Source organism: Brienomyrus brachyistius, chromosome 17 (genome assembly GCF_023856365.1).
Source record: "Brienomyrus brachyistius isolate T26 chromosome 17, BBRACH_0.4, whole genome shotgun sequence".
Classification (NCBI taxonomy): Eukaryota; Metazoa; Chordata; class Actinopteri; order Osteoglossiformes; family Mormyridae; genus Brienomyrus; species Brienomyrus brachyistius.
In genome coordinates, this window is record NC_064549.1 from 3,565,157 (window position 1) to 3,578,554 (window position 13,398).

General features: G+C 43.5%; 1 protein-coding gene across 3 annotated transcripts; it reads right to left on the minus strand.

Moving 5' to 3' along the window:
* Window positions 1-2,031: 2,031 nt before the first annotated feature.
* On the minus strand, window positions 2,032-10,652 carry ywhae1 (tyrosine 3-monooxygenase/tryptophan 5-monooxygenase activation protein, epsilon polypeptide 1). Of its 3 annotated transcripts, XM_048982224.1 has the most exons (7): window positions 7,279-9,473; window positions 5,873-6,072; window positions 5,534-5,640; window positions 5,199-5,405; window positions 4,877-5,013; window positions 4,517-4,559; window positions 2,032-3,067 (listed from the first exon to the last, which is right to left on the minus strand). In XM_048982224.1, exons 1-6 carry the CDS (start codon window positions 7,346-7,348, stop codon window positions 4,552-4,554), a joined length of 729 nt encoding a protein of 242 aa, XP_048838181.1. In that variant the 5' UTR covers window positions 7,349-9,473; the 3' UTR covers window positions 2,032-3,067; window positions 4,517-4,551. The 3 variants fall into 3 exon arrangements, with proteins under 3 accessions (XP_048838181.1, XP_048838180.1, XP_048838179.1); XM_048982223.1 differs by lacking the exons at window positions 4,517-4,559; window positions 7,279-9,473 and adding an exon at window positions 10,396-10,652; XM_048982222.1 differs by lacking the exon at window positions 4,517-4,559 and having other exon boundaries at window positions 7,279-9,470.
* Between the last annotated feature and the right edge of the window lie 2,746 nt (window positions 10,653-13,398).

The window sequence follows — 13,398 nt, forward strand, 5'->3', positions numbered from 1 at the left end:
GAGAAATTTGCAGGAGACAACCTGTTACAGAGACAGTTGGGTGCAAACGAAGGGAGTCCGAGGGTAGTGCAACGCACTTTATTTGTTCTTCAAGGTTTCACCAAGGACATCTTATTTTGTAAGACATTAGTTATTTTTAACTAGAAAAAAAAATAAGTAAAGGAAGCAAAAATATGTCAATGTCATTCCCGAATCTTATCCAGTACACCACTATCGTAATGTTGTTTGTGCAGGAAGAGAGGGGGCAGTGAGCAAGATCGCTGTACTGCGTGGCCATGGTAACGGATACTTACTGATGATAACTACAACAACAACAATAATAATAATAACATTAATAACATATCAAATATTGTCCCAGCTACAAAACGTAAATGATACTTGTTGTTTTATCTAGATTCAATGGAAAAAAATCAATAAGACCCCGTTTAGTGTTTATTTAAAAACAAGAAAATGGCTTTAACTCTATGTAATATCTATAAAATAACTGATATTCCTCTCTGTACGCAATTATCCTGCGAAAACAGTGACGACATACCAAACGCTTGGACGTTTAGCTTACGCAGACACGCCAGCCTAGCGATCGCATTTCCCGGAGCACATCGCCCTCTTGTGGCATGAGACGCGAACCGCAGGCCCAAACTCACCCTTTGCGGTGTTCGGTCCTGGCGCGCTCCGCGTTACGTGTCCAACCTTGGATTTTGAAGGTCTTTCCAGGCCCAGTACCAGAGACCAGCGAAGTGCTTTTTAAAAATAGTTTAACAACTTTATCATAGTGCTCATGTTCAGCTGTTCTCAGCGTATTAATATGAACCAGTACCTCTCTTTCCTCTGGAAATTTGTATTTAATAGGGCTATACTGCTTTAAAAACGCAGCCGCTTGATTATCACTAAGCTTAACAGATAGTGAATTATTCTGTATGAAAGCACAATTTCATCTATTTATATAGCTGGATAAATTTAGTACCTTGTTCTAGGATAATATAGCAGGACCCTTCCCTAACTGTAAAACAAAAACAAACCGGAACGTTCACCTGTATAATACTGCCAAACACAGAGACATCCATATAACAGGGGCAATGCACGGGCAAAATCTGTGCAGAGCAGCACCAATTGGCCATTTGCACTTGGAAATGCGACTGAATTGGGCACAATTAAGGCGACTTCAAATATGATCGAAATAGGTTACTGAAAGAATACTGGAAAAGACACTGAACCGCTCGTCTTCAGCACTAACCACTGGAATTGCATCACAGGATGACCTTGTCCCATTTCATCCACAAGGGGGCGCCACAGAAGGTATTGGTCAGATTCTCCGGGCGCGGCGAGGATGCGTAACAAAGAAGCAAACTCCTGTAGACCATTGTAGGATTTGGGATTTTTGTCACCCCCGTGGATTTCCTTGCACTTAATCTGTCGTACAGAAATCTATCCAGTACCAACTAGGCGAAAGCCTATGCCCTCTGTGAAGTAAAGCTGGCAGTTTGCAGGGCTCATTCTACAAGCTCTCCTACAGCAACTCCTCCAGTCTGAAAGATCTCAATGACCCAGTTCAGTCTGGGGTATAGTGATTAGCTGACGCTGCGATTTTAGAATCGCGGAATCTCAAAAGCGGGATCAGAGAGGCGCTGAAATCGTGGTCATGACTACAAATGCAGGCCAGCCGTGTTAAGATAGTAATGCAATAGTATTCACAAACATTTACTTCGAAGTCAGGAATTGAAAGCAGTATGGGAAAGGTTTCGGGACAATTCAAGATGTTAAGCAGGACTTTGGGTTGAGGTCTCCACCCATTTAAGGGGGTCATATTGGATGGTTTTGATTACTGGGGAGGTCATACCCCCCATCATTCACACCTATGTTAGTTATGTATTGTCATTATGGCATAGATTACAAGTCAAAGTGGGTAGTTTAGTGTACAACTGAGCAAGTAAATGCACTTGTGTTTTCAAACATAACTTCTAGCCCCCCTCCCAATGTTTGACAAAGCATTCATCATTTAATCTGAATGTTATCAATCACAGGAACAGACCATTGGATGTTTCATTTAGGCTTTTATTTTAAGTATACTGTTAATTCCATGCTGTGTTTCAGTAAGAATACAGACTATCTGTGGCTCCAGTCAGACATCCAGTAGTACAAATTAGCTTCAAGTTACACATACTGAACCAAAAAGACAAAATAGAGAAAGAGGCTGAGAAAGAGAAATAGAAAAGTGGACAGGGGGGGCTGACTGTCAAAACATGCAGGTCTGCAGTAGCTACCTTATTCCTATGGGTTTTTACCAGGTCAAAGACCTGCAGTTTCTTGGTGACCTAAAGGCATCAAAGCTATGAGGCTCCTTCACACTTTTTTTAAACTTTTTTTTTTTTAACTCCTACCAGCCATCTTCTGAGATAAAGGATACACAAAGTACAGCATTTTAGCACAGAGAACAGACTAAAACACGACTTGTTTTTACGGTGCTAAGTCAGATAGGGCTTGTGAGATGCCCATAAACTTCATTAACACCTGCCTTTTTAAAGTGTGTTTCATTTTTAAAACACAGGACTATACCAGCTCATATCTATAGTAAACATTGGTAATAAAAGTTCTATAATTATATATATTAAAAATGTGAATAAAACATGCAGCATGTGATATAAATGCTGCAAAAAAAAAAAAAAAACAAAAAAAAAAAACTAAACGGCAAAATTTGAAAATAGTCTGAATCTGGACTTTAGGGCAAAAAAAAAAATCCAAGGACTCTTACGCTTTGCCTTCAAGAATTTTATTGTTATTGGTTGTTTAAGTACTTGAATGAAATGGGTAATTAGAATAAATGATAAAAAAAAAAATCTAAAAAAAGTCGTCCCTAAGAATGGCGGGGTGCTGAGTGGGAGATTGCCGGCCTGTGGGGGGGGGGGGGGGGGGGGGGAATTCGGCTCCCGGTGACACTGTTGAGGTTTTGTTTCAGTTTTTTTTTTGTTTGTTTTTTTTGGGGTGGGGGTGGGGGTCCTTATGTTGGCCGTGGCGTCTCACTGATTCTCATCCTCCACATCTTGCAGAGCTTCTTTGTTCTGTTCATCACCTGGATGGGGGTGGGGGGGGAGAAACAAAATGAAAGTGTTGAGGGACAGTGGCGGGCCGGGCGCTGCGTGACACGCTCATGCGCGCAGCGCCTGCTCGCGTCGCCCTGATCAGTCAGAGCCGGATGGAAGCGGCCATACAGCCACCAGGCAGGCGGTGGGTGAGCATGCAGCCGCAGTGAGGCTGTCCGGGATTCTCCCTGCCTCAGGTGCCTTCACACCTACCGAGGCTCCAATGACACAAATCACACCATCCACGTTCAGCACACTGCACTCGGCTTCTTGTGACTGCTTACAGATCTGCGCCTCACATGCTCTCATCCCACTACCTGCGTCCTACAAGTTAAATAACCAGACAGACTCATAGCTGTAGGTTTAATGCGATAATGCACAAGCAAGACACTGAAGAAAGTGTCTACTAATAAAGCTCAGACACACACACACACAGACAGACAGACAGAGAGACATACAGGACAGTGATTGTTAAACTGAAAAACCAGGGGGAAAGCTAAAAAAATAAATAATGCAGAAACAAACAAAAATAACCAATATCAAAAATCTCACAGTCTTAAAATCTCAGCCCAGAAATGCTCAATCTGCTCAAGATGTAACTTGGTGATTTTGTCAAAAACAGATTAGCACAGAAGTTGGGGGATGCCTCAAAGGCTTTGTGCTTGATTATACAAGTCATTAGAGTGCCAATTTAAAAGCGTAACCCCCGAGCTGCAGCCACGGCTCCCAGTTAGAGTGGTCATGGCGCTCAATCAAGTCCACTGCCGTTACCCCCCCCCAACAGGTTTTTAAAACTGCCGCGTGAAAGAGCAGCCCAAAAGCCAGGGACTACGGAAGAGAGAAGCTGCTGTGACGCTTACATCACCCATCCTTCACCAGCCATGTTTCCATCTAACCGCACTTATGCAAAGAGAATCAAGCCCTGAGAAAAACATTCAGTAAGAGACAACCGGTAGCTGGTTTTAAATGAATGATTCAAGTTTAGTTTGCACATTTCAATTAGCAACAGTAGGACAGAACCCACAGTTCATATACCAGAGAACACTCTACCACTAAGCGAAGGGCAGAGAGGAAAATACTTTAATCTAGAGTTATTTGCAAGAAAGTTTGAGCAAAACCTTATTTACATTGCTGTGTGCCGCTGTTCATTTTATCAAGAGGTGGTTTGATGGAAACTCATACAGGAAAATACTGTGCGCTTTAAGCAAAAAGAATGAAACCTTTTTTTCCTGACAATTCGATGGGAACATGTTAGTGCTTATAGTGCTGTCCAGCTGAAGTAGACCGACAAACGTGGGACAATAGAGGCCGGAGTAGTGAGGGACGGACGGCCTCATCTGGCCAGCACTATGAGGGAAACCAGTACGGCAATGGTGATGCAGTGAAGTTAGTGAGAGAGAGAGAGAAACGCAGGCCAGCAAACATGACTTACAACGTACAGTTTTATAAGGAATGAGCAGCTGGGTTTTTTTCCTTAGGAATCTACACAAAAAGGGAAACGAAACAAAATGTAGAGCAACAGTCAGCATGTATCATTATGGTGTACAAGCATGTGGGATTTTCCCAAGGGATCTGAAAGGCTCAGAGATGCGGAGAGTCTAAATGAGACAGAGAGATTTATTTGGAAGGACGGAGATGAGAGACAAAACTGGGTCGGTATCCACCTGCCCACACAATCAGCAACTGGCCTCAGTGCCCAACCAAGCCAACAATACCTAAGAAGAGTAAGACAGCCCCCTTCAAGGCAGCTTGGCGCGCTGTATCCTTCCGATCATGTTTTTAAAGCGCCGGCCCCTTACCGTCTCCCTGCATGTCTGAAGTCCATAATGTCAGATTGTCACGTAACAACTGCATGATGAGCGTTGAGTCTTTGTAGCTTTCTTCACTCAACGTGTCCAGCTCGGCGATGGCGTCGTCGAAGGCTGCCTTCGCCAACCTGCGATGCAAGACGGTGCAAACAGGCTGCCACTCACTGCCACCAAGGTCACGCTCCTTACCGAACAAGCGCTGTACGGCAATATATACATGATCATGAAGGTCTACAAATGGAGGAACGCTTACTTATTTTTATGAAAGACCTTTCAGTTAGAGGCAAAAAAACAGGAAGGAGAGAGCACCAACCTGCATGCACGGTCGGGGGAATTGAGGATTTCGTAATAAAATACGGAGAAGTTGAGTGCGAGTCCTAAGCGGATGGGGTGCGTGGGTGGGAGTTCTATCATGGCGATGTCACTAGCGGCCTTATAGGCTACCAAGCTGTTTTCTGCTGCTTCCTTCCTGTCGTTTCCTGTAGCGAACTCCGCCAGATACCTGTGGTAGTCACCTTTCCTGAGGGATGGGGGAGAGAAGCTGGTGAATCGGCTTCCTTCTGAAAACCCTCTATGTCCATCCTAAGCTACGGGCCCCAGAATGGGAGCCTCTCGGCATTTGGTCTGCATACTGATAGTCACACATACATTTTATAGTAGAAAACCTTCGACTCGCCCGTGTTTGCGGCGGGAATGAGGTGCTTGTCCAGTACATCCAGAATGTCATTACAGATTGACTTCAGTTCAGTCTCAACCTTCGGAGGAAAAAAAAAAACAACACTTCAGATTAAACACAATCATAACTGGCAGATGAATTCATAAAAATACTGACATACAAATATCACCCATCCTAATGTGGATTGTTTTTCTTTGAATGAAAATGATTCATCTGATAAAGGGCAGTCGTGACAAGCGATCTAATGCAAAGCATGAGACGTGAGGACGCCCTCTGCTGTAGGAATCACACAGTGGCCGGCGCTGGTTCACCGTTTGCCTGTACTCGCGGATCATCTTCAGCTTGTCCTCGCCACCCTTGTTCTCCTCCTTCTGCTCGATGCTGCTGATGATCCTCCAGGATGCCCTTCGGGCTCCAATCACGTTCTTATACGCCACAGATAGCAGGTTCCTCTCCTCTACGGTCAGCTCCACATCCATGCCTGCTACCTTCTTCATAGATTCCACCATTTCTGAGATAGAGGAGAGAAGCCCTTAAGCACTGCAGGATCACCATATGGAACAGGTTGGAGGAATCTGGCAGTAGCAGACAGATGGATTATGATGAACAGGCTTTCAAATGCTTCGTTTGAGAAGATGAGAATCTTAACGCCGAGCAGTACAGTCCTTTTCAATTATCTAGAACTCCAGGTTTATCACCAAAAACGACATGGACGAGCTGACAAGAAACCTCAATATGAAGCCTTGGACACAAAGCTCTTTTGATACATTTGTGCGCACTGAAAAAGTGACCAATAAAAATATTTCAACTCCTCCTTGTTGTAGGTAAAAAGGACATTCAAGCGATCTATGCATCCCACTTTGAAAACACCATGCAGCCCCCTTCCATAGCACCTTCAAAGGGAACGTTTTAATTAAAAATAAAGCCTCAGCTCCCATATCACTTCTCATTATTTCGCAGCAGGTTCAGGCCTACAGCTTAATATTTTAAAAATTAACACAAACAGCGGGTACTGGAAGCACAGAGAGTTCAGTTCAGCTGCTCATCCAAAGCATCTTCCGCAGCTGTTAGACCCTCCCATTCTAACAGCTGCACGTTTACCAAGTTACATAAAACACAACCCTCCTGGGTCTCGAACCTGTAAACCTCGAATCTGCTTCCTTAACCACTGTCAAACGTTCCTATTTCACAGTATACTGCTTTTACATTAAATGATAATACCATACATTATATTTACTTATACAAGCTCTTAAAGAACTTCTTTACCTTTTAATTTGTAGTTAATTTTATGCAAAGGAACTCGTTTTTGCAGTATAAAAACCCCATTTGCTTCATAACACCTGAAGCAACCAAAAGCCAACCGTGCAACTGCTAATTCTACGCAACAGCTGATTAGGCAGTGACAGAAAGGTACTTACTGATGTATCACTGTCTTGCAGTTGGAGTGACTTAAGGCAGTCAGGCATACAACATTACTTGCCAATTATGTAAACCACAATGCAGGTTTTACCAATATTGTACTGGATAATGCAATTTAAATTTTGGCAAAATTATGGCCGCATTAATCATAAGGGGTAATGAAAATACCAGTTATTGTCGTCGTCCTTTCCTTCCTTTGAAATCTAGTTCAAAATGGAGGAACTAATTGGAAATCTACATTTACTGTTAAAGTGGTCCCCTGTTCTTAAATGGAAAGAGGGTTTCCTGAAGTGCTAACCTGGACAAATGGAGAGCTGGGCTTGGAGTGTCCTGTCCAGTGGCAAAGGTAGCAAACATCCCTTTTCCATTTCACCATCTCACATGTTCTGTCTGCCCCGTCATCCTCTGGACTGCTGGGTAATGCTGGTATCCTATTGCAATGACTAATATCTTTAAAGTGCTTCCATGCCACTACCAAGACTGAAATAATCTGCTCTCTGTTCTGAGCCAGGTTAATGAGAGTGTTTACTAGCAAAAAACTCTCAAGAGGGCCCAGTGATTTCTGGGTACTAGGTTTTAAGGAACATTTATCTGAATTCCAGCAGCAATCACTGCACTCCAGTCATTCCTAACTGAAATTTTATAGCATCCTCCGCAAAACACAGGGAATTTGAATGTGAAACAACTGCAGCGTCTAAGCAAATAAAGAAACTGAATGGGAATTTTAAATTAATCAAATCCTTATATTACGCAGAGCTACACAGAGAAAATAGGAAGTCCCCCTGAAAATGCAGTAATATTGCATCCAGTCACACTGGGAAAGGGACAGTACCCCCAGTTGTCATGTTGCCTTCCCCATAACAGAAACTATTACACACACAACAGCTATTATCAACAGCTACAATACCATGCCAATCAACCCCACCCTGACCAAATAATCTATATATTACAGCAGGAGTGCAGCTGCAACAAACGCGATTCTAAAAAAAACTGCACTTCCGCTACCTCCCAAACAGGCACAAATTGTAAAAAGGACAAGATTCTGTCTGCCTCGTAGGTCTGGGCTTCCAGGAGAGGTACTTCTAAAAATACTCTTTCAACTAGTTTTCATGTTCTTGTATAAAATGCATTACATAACGTGCGTGACTGTACCCGTATGAATCGGCCTGCCTCACTGAAATTGGCAATGGATCGAGCCTTTCTGCTCAGCAATAACACCCCAATACAGAGGTGGAGATGAGGGGAAATGGGTTCCCCCCCACAGCGAAATAGACCTGTGCATAGTAAAATGGGTGGGGCTGATGCAAGGTGACAAACACCCCATGTCACCTTTTTAGATAGAGGTCAAAATCTGATAGCGCCGATCACAGTGTAACCATATGCAGCCCCGCCCCCTCAACCTGAACGGGCTTCTCTGCCACAGAGTCGCGCCGTCATGAGTCTGAAAATAGACCCTGCCTAGCAACAAAGAAATCCAGGCATATTTTGCTTTGATTATTACTACTACTGTACTACCACTACAGCCACCGCTAGTAGTAATAATAATAGATGTAAATGTGGCCACCGGGGAGAAGGTAGATTTTCATCCCCCATCTCCAATGAATGAACTTTGCGAATCGGACAGGATCAGGGAGGAGCCTTTAACTTGATAATTATGGCAGACCATCCGTTTCTTCGCCTGCACCTTTATTTCACCCGATAAAAGCTGATCGTTACGTGTTGAGAGAGACATTCGCCCGTCGCCGAAACGCGTGCGCTAAGCCCGGGATTCGCAGTCCTTCGTTTGACGTTATCTGCACATCATCGCCATCTTTGCTGGAAATCCACACCCACTCGTCCCGATTCAGAGGCAGATTATACTGTACCGCCTCTATTTCAAATAAACTACAGTTAAAGTCTGAGATGCAAGCAAAGTACGTAGTCCAAGTGCTGGCGATATTAAGAAGACGGTATTTGAAAATGAGATAGTAAGCATGCGATATGCTGCTCACCACACCCACATAAACAACTGAAATAAGTTACACATCAGCAAACGGTTTACCCGAGCTGGAGGCGCATCACGGAGGTCATTTACCAGCTGAATTCTAGCGTAAACTATTAACGGCCGCTGGCGTACTGGATCTACACTTTGGGCTTCATCAGCAGCTACTTAATCTTGGCTTTTAAAGTGAGTCACTGAAGTACTGGGCGTGAAATTACCAGCCTAACACTGACAGAAGTGTGGCCGCTACAATGCGGTTCTACACGGGCGGTGATCTTAACTAGCTGTCTGCTTCATCGTTTGCCTAGTTAGCTTTATTAATAGCAAACGAGATAAGTTTGCTTCCAGGAGCGCCGATCAGCCAACCAGCCAGCCTCCAAACACACCGAGCCGCTCCGATGTAGGTTAAACGGCAAGGACAAAGGGATCGCATGCATTTATATAAAACTGGCACTGGGACTAGTAATTAAAACTTTGTTTAAATCCCAACTGGTAACACTCCAGATTGCCATTCTCCTAAATCCATATCCCATTACACACCACCCCCACCCCTTCAAAAAAAAAAAAAAAAAAAAAAAAACGCACACACTAAGTGACAGTCCCACCGCCTCGCGAGCCAGCAGTCTCATCTTAAATCAAATTAACGGATTACATTCCGGTTCCTGTCTGACTTTACTCCAAATCACCTTTATTAAAGCGTTTAGATAAACGGGCTACCCACGTGTGAAGGGGGGGGGGGGTCGCGTTAACGCTAACCTGAGTCTGACGCCGGACACCCCCCACCCCAGGCCGGCGTCGCCCGTCAGTCTGGGCCGGCCGAATGCACGCGCTCCTCCGCATCTCGCGCCGGCCTCACGCCCGCGCGCAACCCCGTGCAGCCGCAGCACGACGACTTTAAAATAACGGTGCGCCCGAAGTTCGGCTACTGTTAGCTTAGCCAAGCACCCACACATCTCAACTTCATAACTATTAAAATAAATCCTCCATATAGACTGCAGACTTGTTTATATAACTGAAGCAATTCAACTGGATAGCTACAAAACTGGCAGGCAAGTTTAACATTCATCACGCAAATGCATGCAGCAAGGCTAGTAACGTTGCTGCTTAGTCATTAGCTAAGACTCTAGCCATCTCAAGATTAACATGAATGACTAACGACTAAACTACAGTGATTTCAACCATCCAGTCACGTATGTCTCTCGCTTATAGCCGAATTTCAGGCCGCCTTTCAGAGCTCGCTAACTACTAAAATCTGCCCGACCCGCCATTTTGTATCTTTCACGATCTCTCTTCCAGCATCTCCATCTTCAAACCACCTCTCCTCTTTTCCAGAGTCCCCGCTAGAGGGAGAAGGAGCGGAAGAGACTGAATGGGAGAGAAATTTATGCGCTACCGAACATGTCTTCCAGCGGAGCCGCAGCTTTCGGCGCTTACCGTCGTATCTCTCCGCTTGCTCGGCAAGCTTGGCCTGGTAGACTAGGTCGTCTCTGTCTCCCATAGTGCTCGGAACCGCGGCTGGCGTCGGTGTGCGGGCGGAGAAGCGGAGCCTCGGCGACGGGCAAGTCTGTCTCTGTCGGTGGTTCCTCACGGAGCAGCGGCGGCTTGAGCGGCGTCCCCCACTCTACCGGTAGCACTGGAGTAAAGATGGCGACGGACCTCCATCCGGGAAACCAAGCCAGTCCCCCCACCACACACCCATAGCCGCCTCCCTTTCTGTCTCTCTCACACTCACACACTCTATAATGGACCGTGCTTCCTTCATTTCTTGTTCGAGCTCACCACTATAGCAACCTCACCATGGAAACGCTAGTGCATGGTTATAAATCTTTATAGTAAATGTAGTGTTCAAAAACAATCAGCGGGTCCATACTGGTGGTAGTTTAATAGGTAGTTGGCCTGTGTAATATTCCTAAGTGGCATAGTGTAGGGCGAGATTTTACTTCAGAAATGGCCAGAGATTGATGTCATGTTTCATATTTTATTTTATTTTATATTCCCTTTTACAGGTTTCTAGCAGTTTTGTGCATGTTGCATATAAAAGCAGTAGTGAAACCAAGCACATTAGTAAGTCCACCTTCGTGATTCCTTGCTCCTGTCTTGGTCCTTTGAAGACTTTATGACTGATGATAGTACATTTTTTGGATAGGACATGAACTTTATTTCCCCTGTAGGGAAACAATTTTTCGGTGGATAAAACAAGTTTGGTGTGACAATATAGGCAGGGTAAACACATAAGACATTTCGACTTTTAACATTCCTTTAAAAAAATGTAGTTGTCACCAGTTGTTCAGTCAGTGTCCTCCAGGTAGGTACATTTTAAGAAATCCCTCAGTGGTTGGCTTATTCTGATACATAAACATGTTTAACATTTCATCTTTTTCATATTTCTCAGAGGATGTACATGTTAGAGATTTTCCTGTGGACTAGCGATGTTTGAGATAATTCACTGCCCACTATAAACACACAGCAACTAGCAAACTGGCCAACCAACCTCCTTAAATTGTACAGGAACTATTAAGGTTAAGTGCCATGCTGAAGGAAAGCTACTCATAACTAGGTAACAGTTCTGCATCTTTAATGACCATGGTTACCAGGTTACCATGTAACCTGCCAGAAGCAAAGGGCTTGTCTGGGACTGGGAGCAGTGCCTCATTTCACCCAAAGCAAGAATAACTCGTCCAAGAGAAATGACCCATGGCAGCTGACACACTTGGGCTGGTGTGTGAATTTTAACTTGATGAAAATAAGGATCAGAGAAAAAGTTGCAGAATTAGTGGTGTTTATCACCATAAAGGATTGTGCTGAGTTGCATATAGCCACTGCTGAAAGCATTCAAAGTTTAAGTAAAAAAAAAGCTTTTTATATAGGGGTGGTGTGTGACTCAGCAGGATAGGACACCATACCTGTGATTGGAAGGTCACTGGTTCAAATCCCAGGCATGATGCAGTGTGATTTTGCCATTGAGCCTACGAGCCAGGCCCTTAACTTCCTGCTTCTCCAGGTACTGACACTGTCTTCTCAATTACATGTCGCTTTAGATAAAAGCATCTGGTAAAATAATATAAATGGAGCTCAAAGTCATGCTGTTTTTACATTTACACCTCATAATAATTTGCAATAAATATATTTTGAAAAAGTCAGTTGTAATTTTCCTCAGTCAAAGTTAAAAATAAAGTTGTGAATGATGCTATGGCAGTGAAAGGAATTACTGCAAGAGACAAAGCATGCTTTCGAAGGTGAGATTACAAGAGAAAAGAATTCGTCTTTGCCAAGGGAGTTTATTTTGTAAGTATGACACATTACATGCTACAGAAAATAAAGTAAATTTGCCTTTGGAGAATATACTGTTATAGCACAGTGGCACATCTCAATAAAATCAGTTTGTACCCCCCCCCCCCCCCCCAAAAAAAAACAGTAATGTTACAAAAATATGACACCTTAAAATGTGTATATAGGCATGAATGACAAATTTAAACAGATTACATGGGAACCAATATTCTGATATGAGACAAATGAAATGATTGCATTTAACTTAATATGACTCATTTTCCCCAAATTACCTGGAATTTGAATAAAAAAAAATTAAAATTCAGGCAAAAAAAATATGAAAAGTATTTTTAGTAAAGTCTGTGTAGGTCAAAAGAAAGGAGAAAAACTTTGGTCTGTGAAGCATCTGCATGCTGGAGCAGAGTTATTAACATGGGGCAGTAACCATGGAGATGGCTGGCTTCCTCTGAGGCCCTATAAGTGATGTCACACTACAGGCAGAAATGCATCTTCCATAAGGGCATTGGTATGTCAGGTTATTTATTCTGGCAAGCAGGTACATACTATACAGATTTTAAGTCAGGGTTAATTTGAGGCTACTCCAGTTTATTAGTGTATCCAAAAACCTCCATCAAAATAACTCACTCACTTTCAAATGCATTAGTTCTTCCATCAGGTAAATGAAGAGGCACCTGAACTTTACTGATATTTAATTAATGCATTTTTATTACAGATTTTAACAGTGATCTTTTTAAAAAATAAAAGCTAATCCATAGATAAGTTGTATCTCATAGCTCAAGGGTGCAAATACACTGCTGGCAAGAGCAGCTAATTAGCCTCACCCATAACCGCACAAATTATAATACTACAATGTACTGAGGTAAAAATGATTGACACTGCAGCTTTCAATCTGACCTCAAAGTGAGAAAAAGGCTTTAGTCCAGGGGCAAGCAACCCTAATCCCAGAGTGCCGGTATCTAGTAGGTTTTCCATCCTACCTGGTCTCTGATGAGTCACACCTGATCTCAGGTAGATAGGAAGTCACCAGGCAGGAGAGAAAACCCCCTGGATACCAACACTGCCGGATCAGGGTTGCCTACCCCTGCTTGAGTCATTTTACTGACGGAGAACCACAGGAAAAATGACGGTAATCCTTCTGGATGATTATTC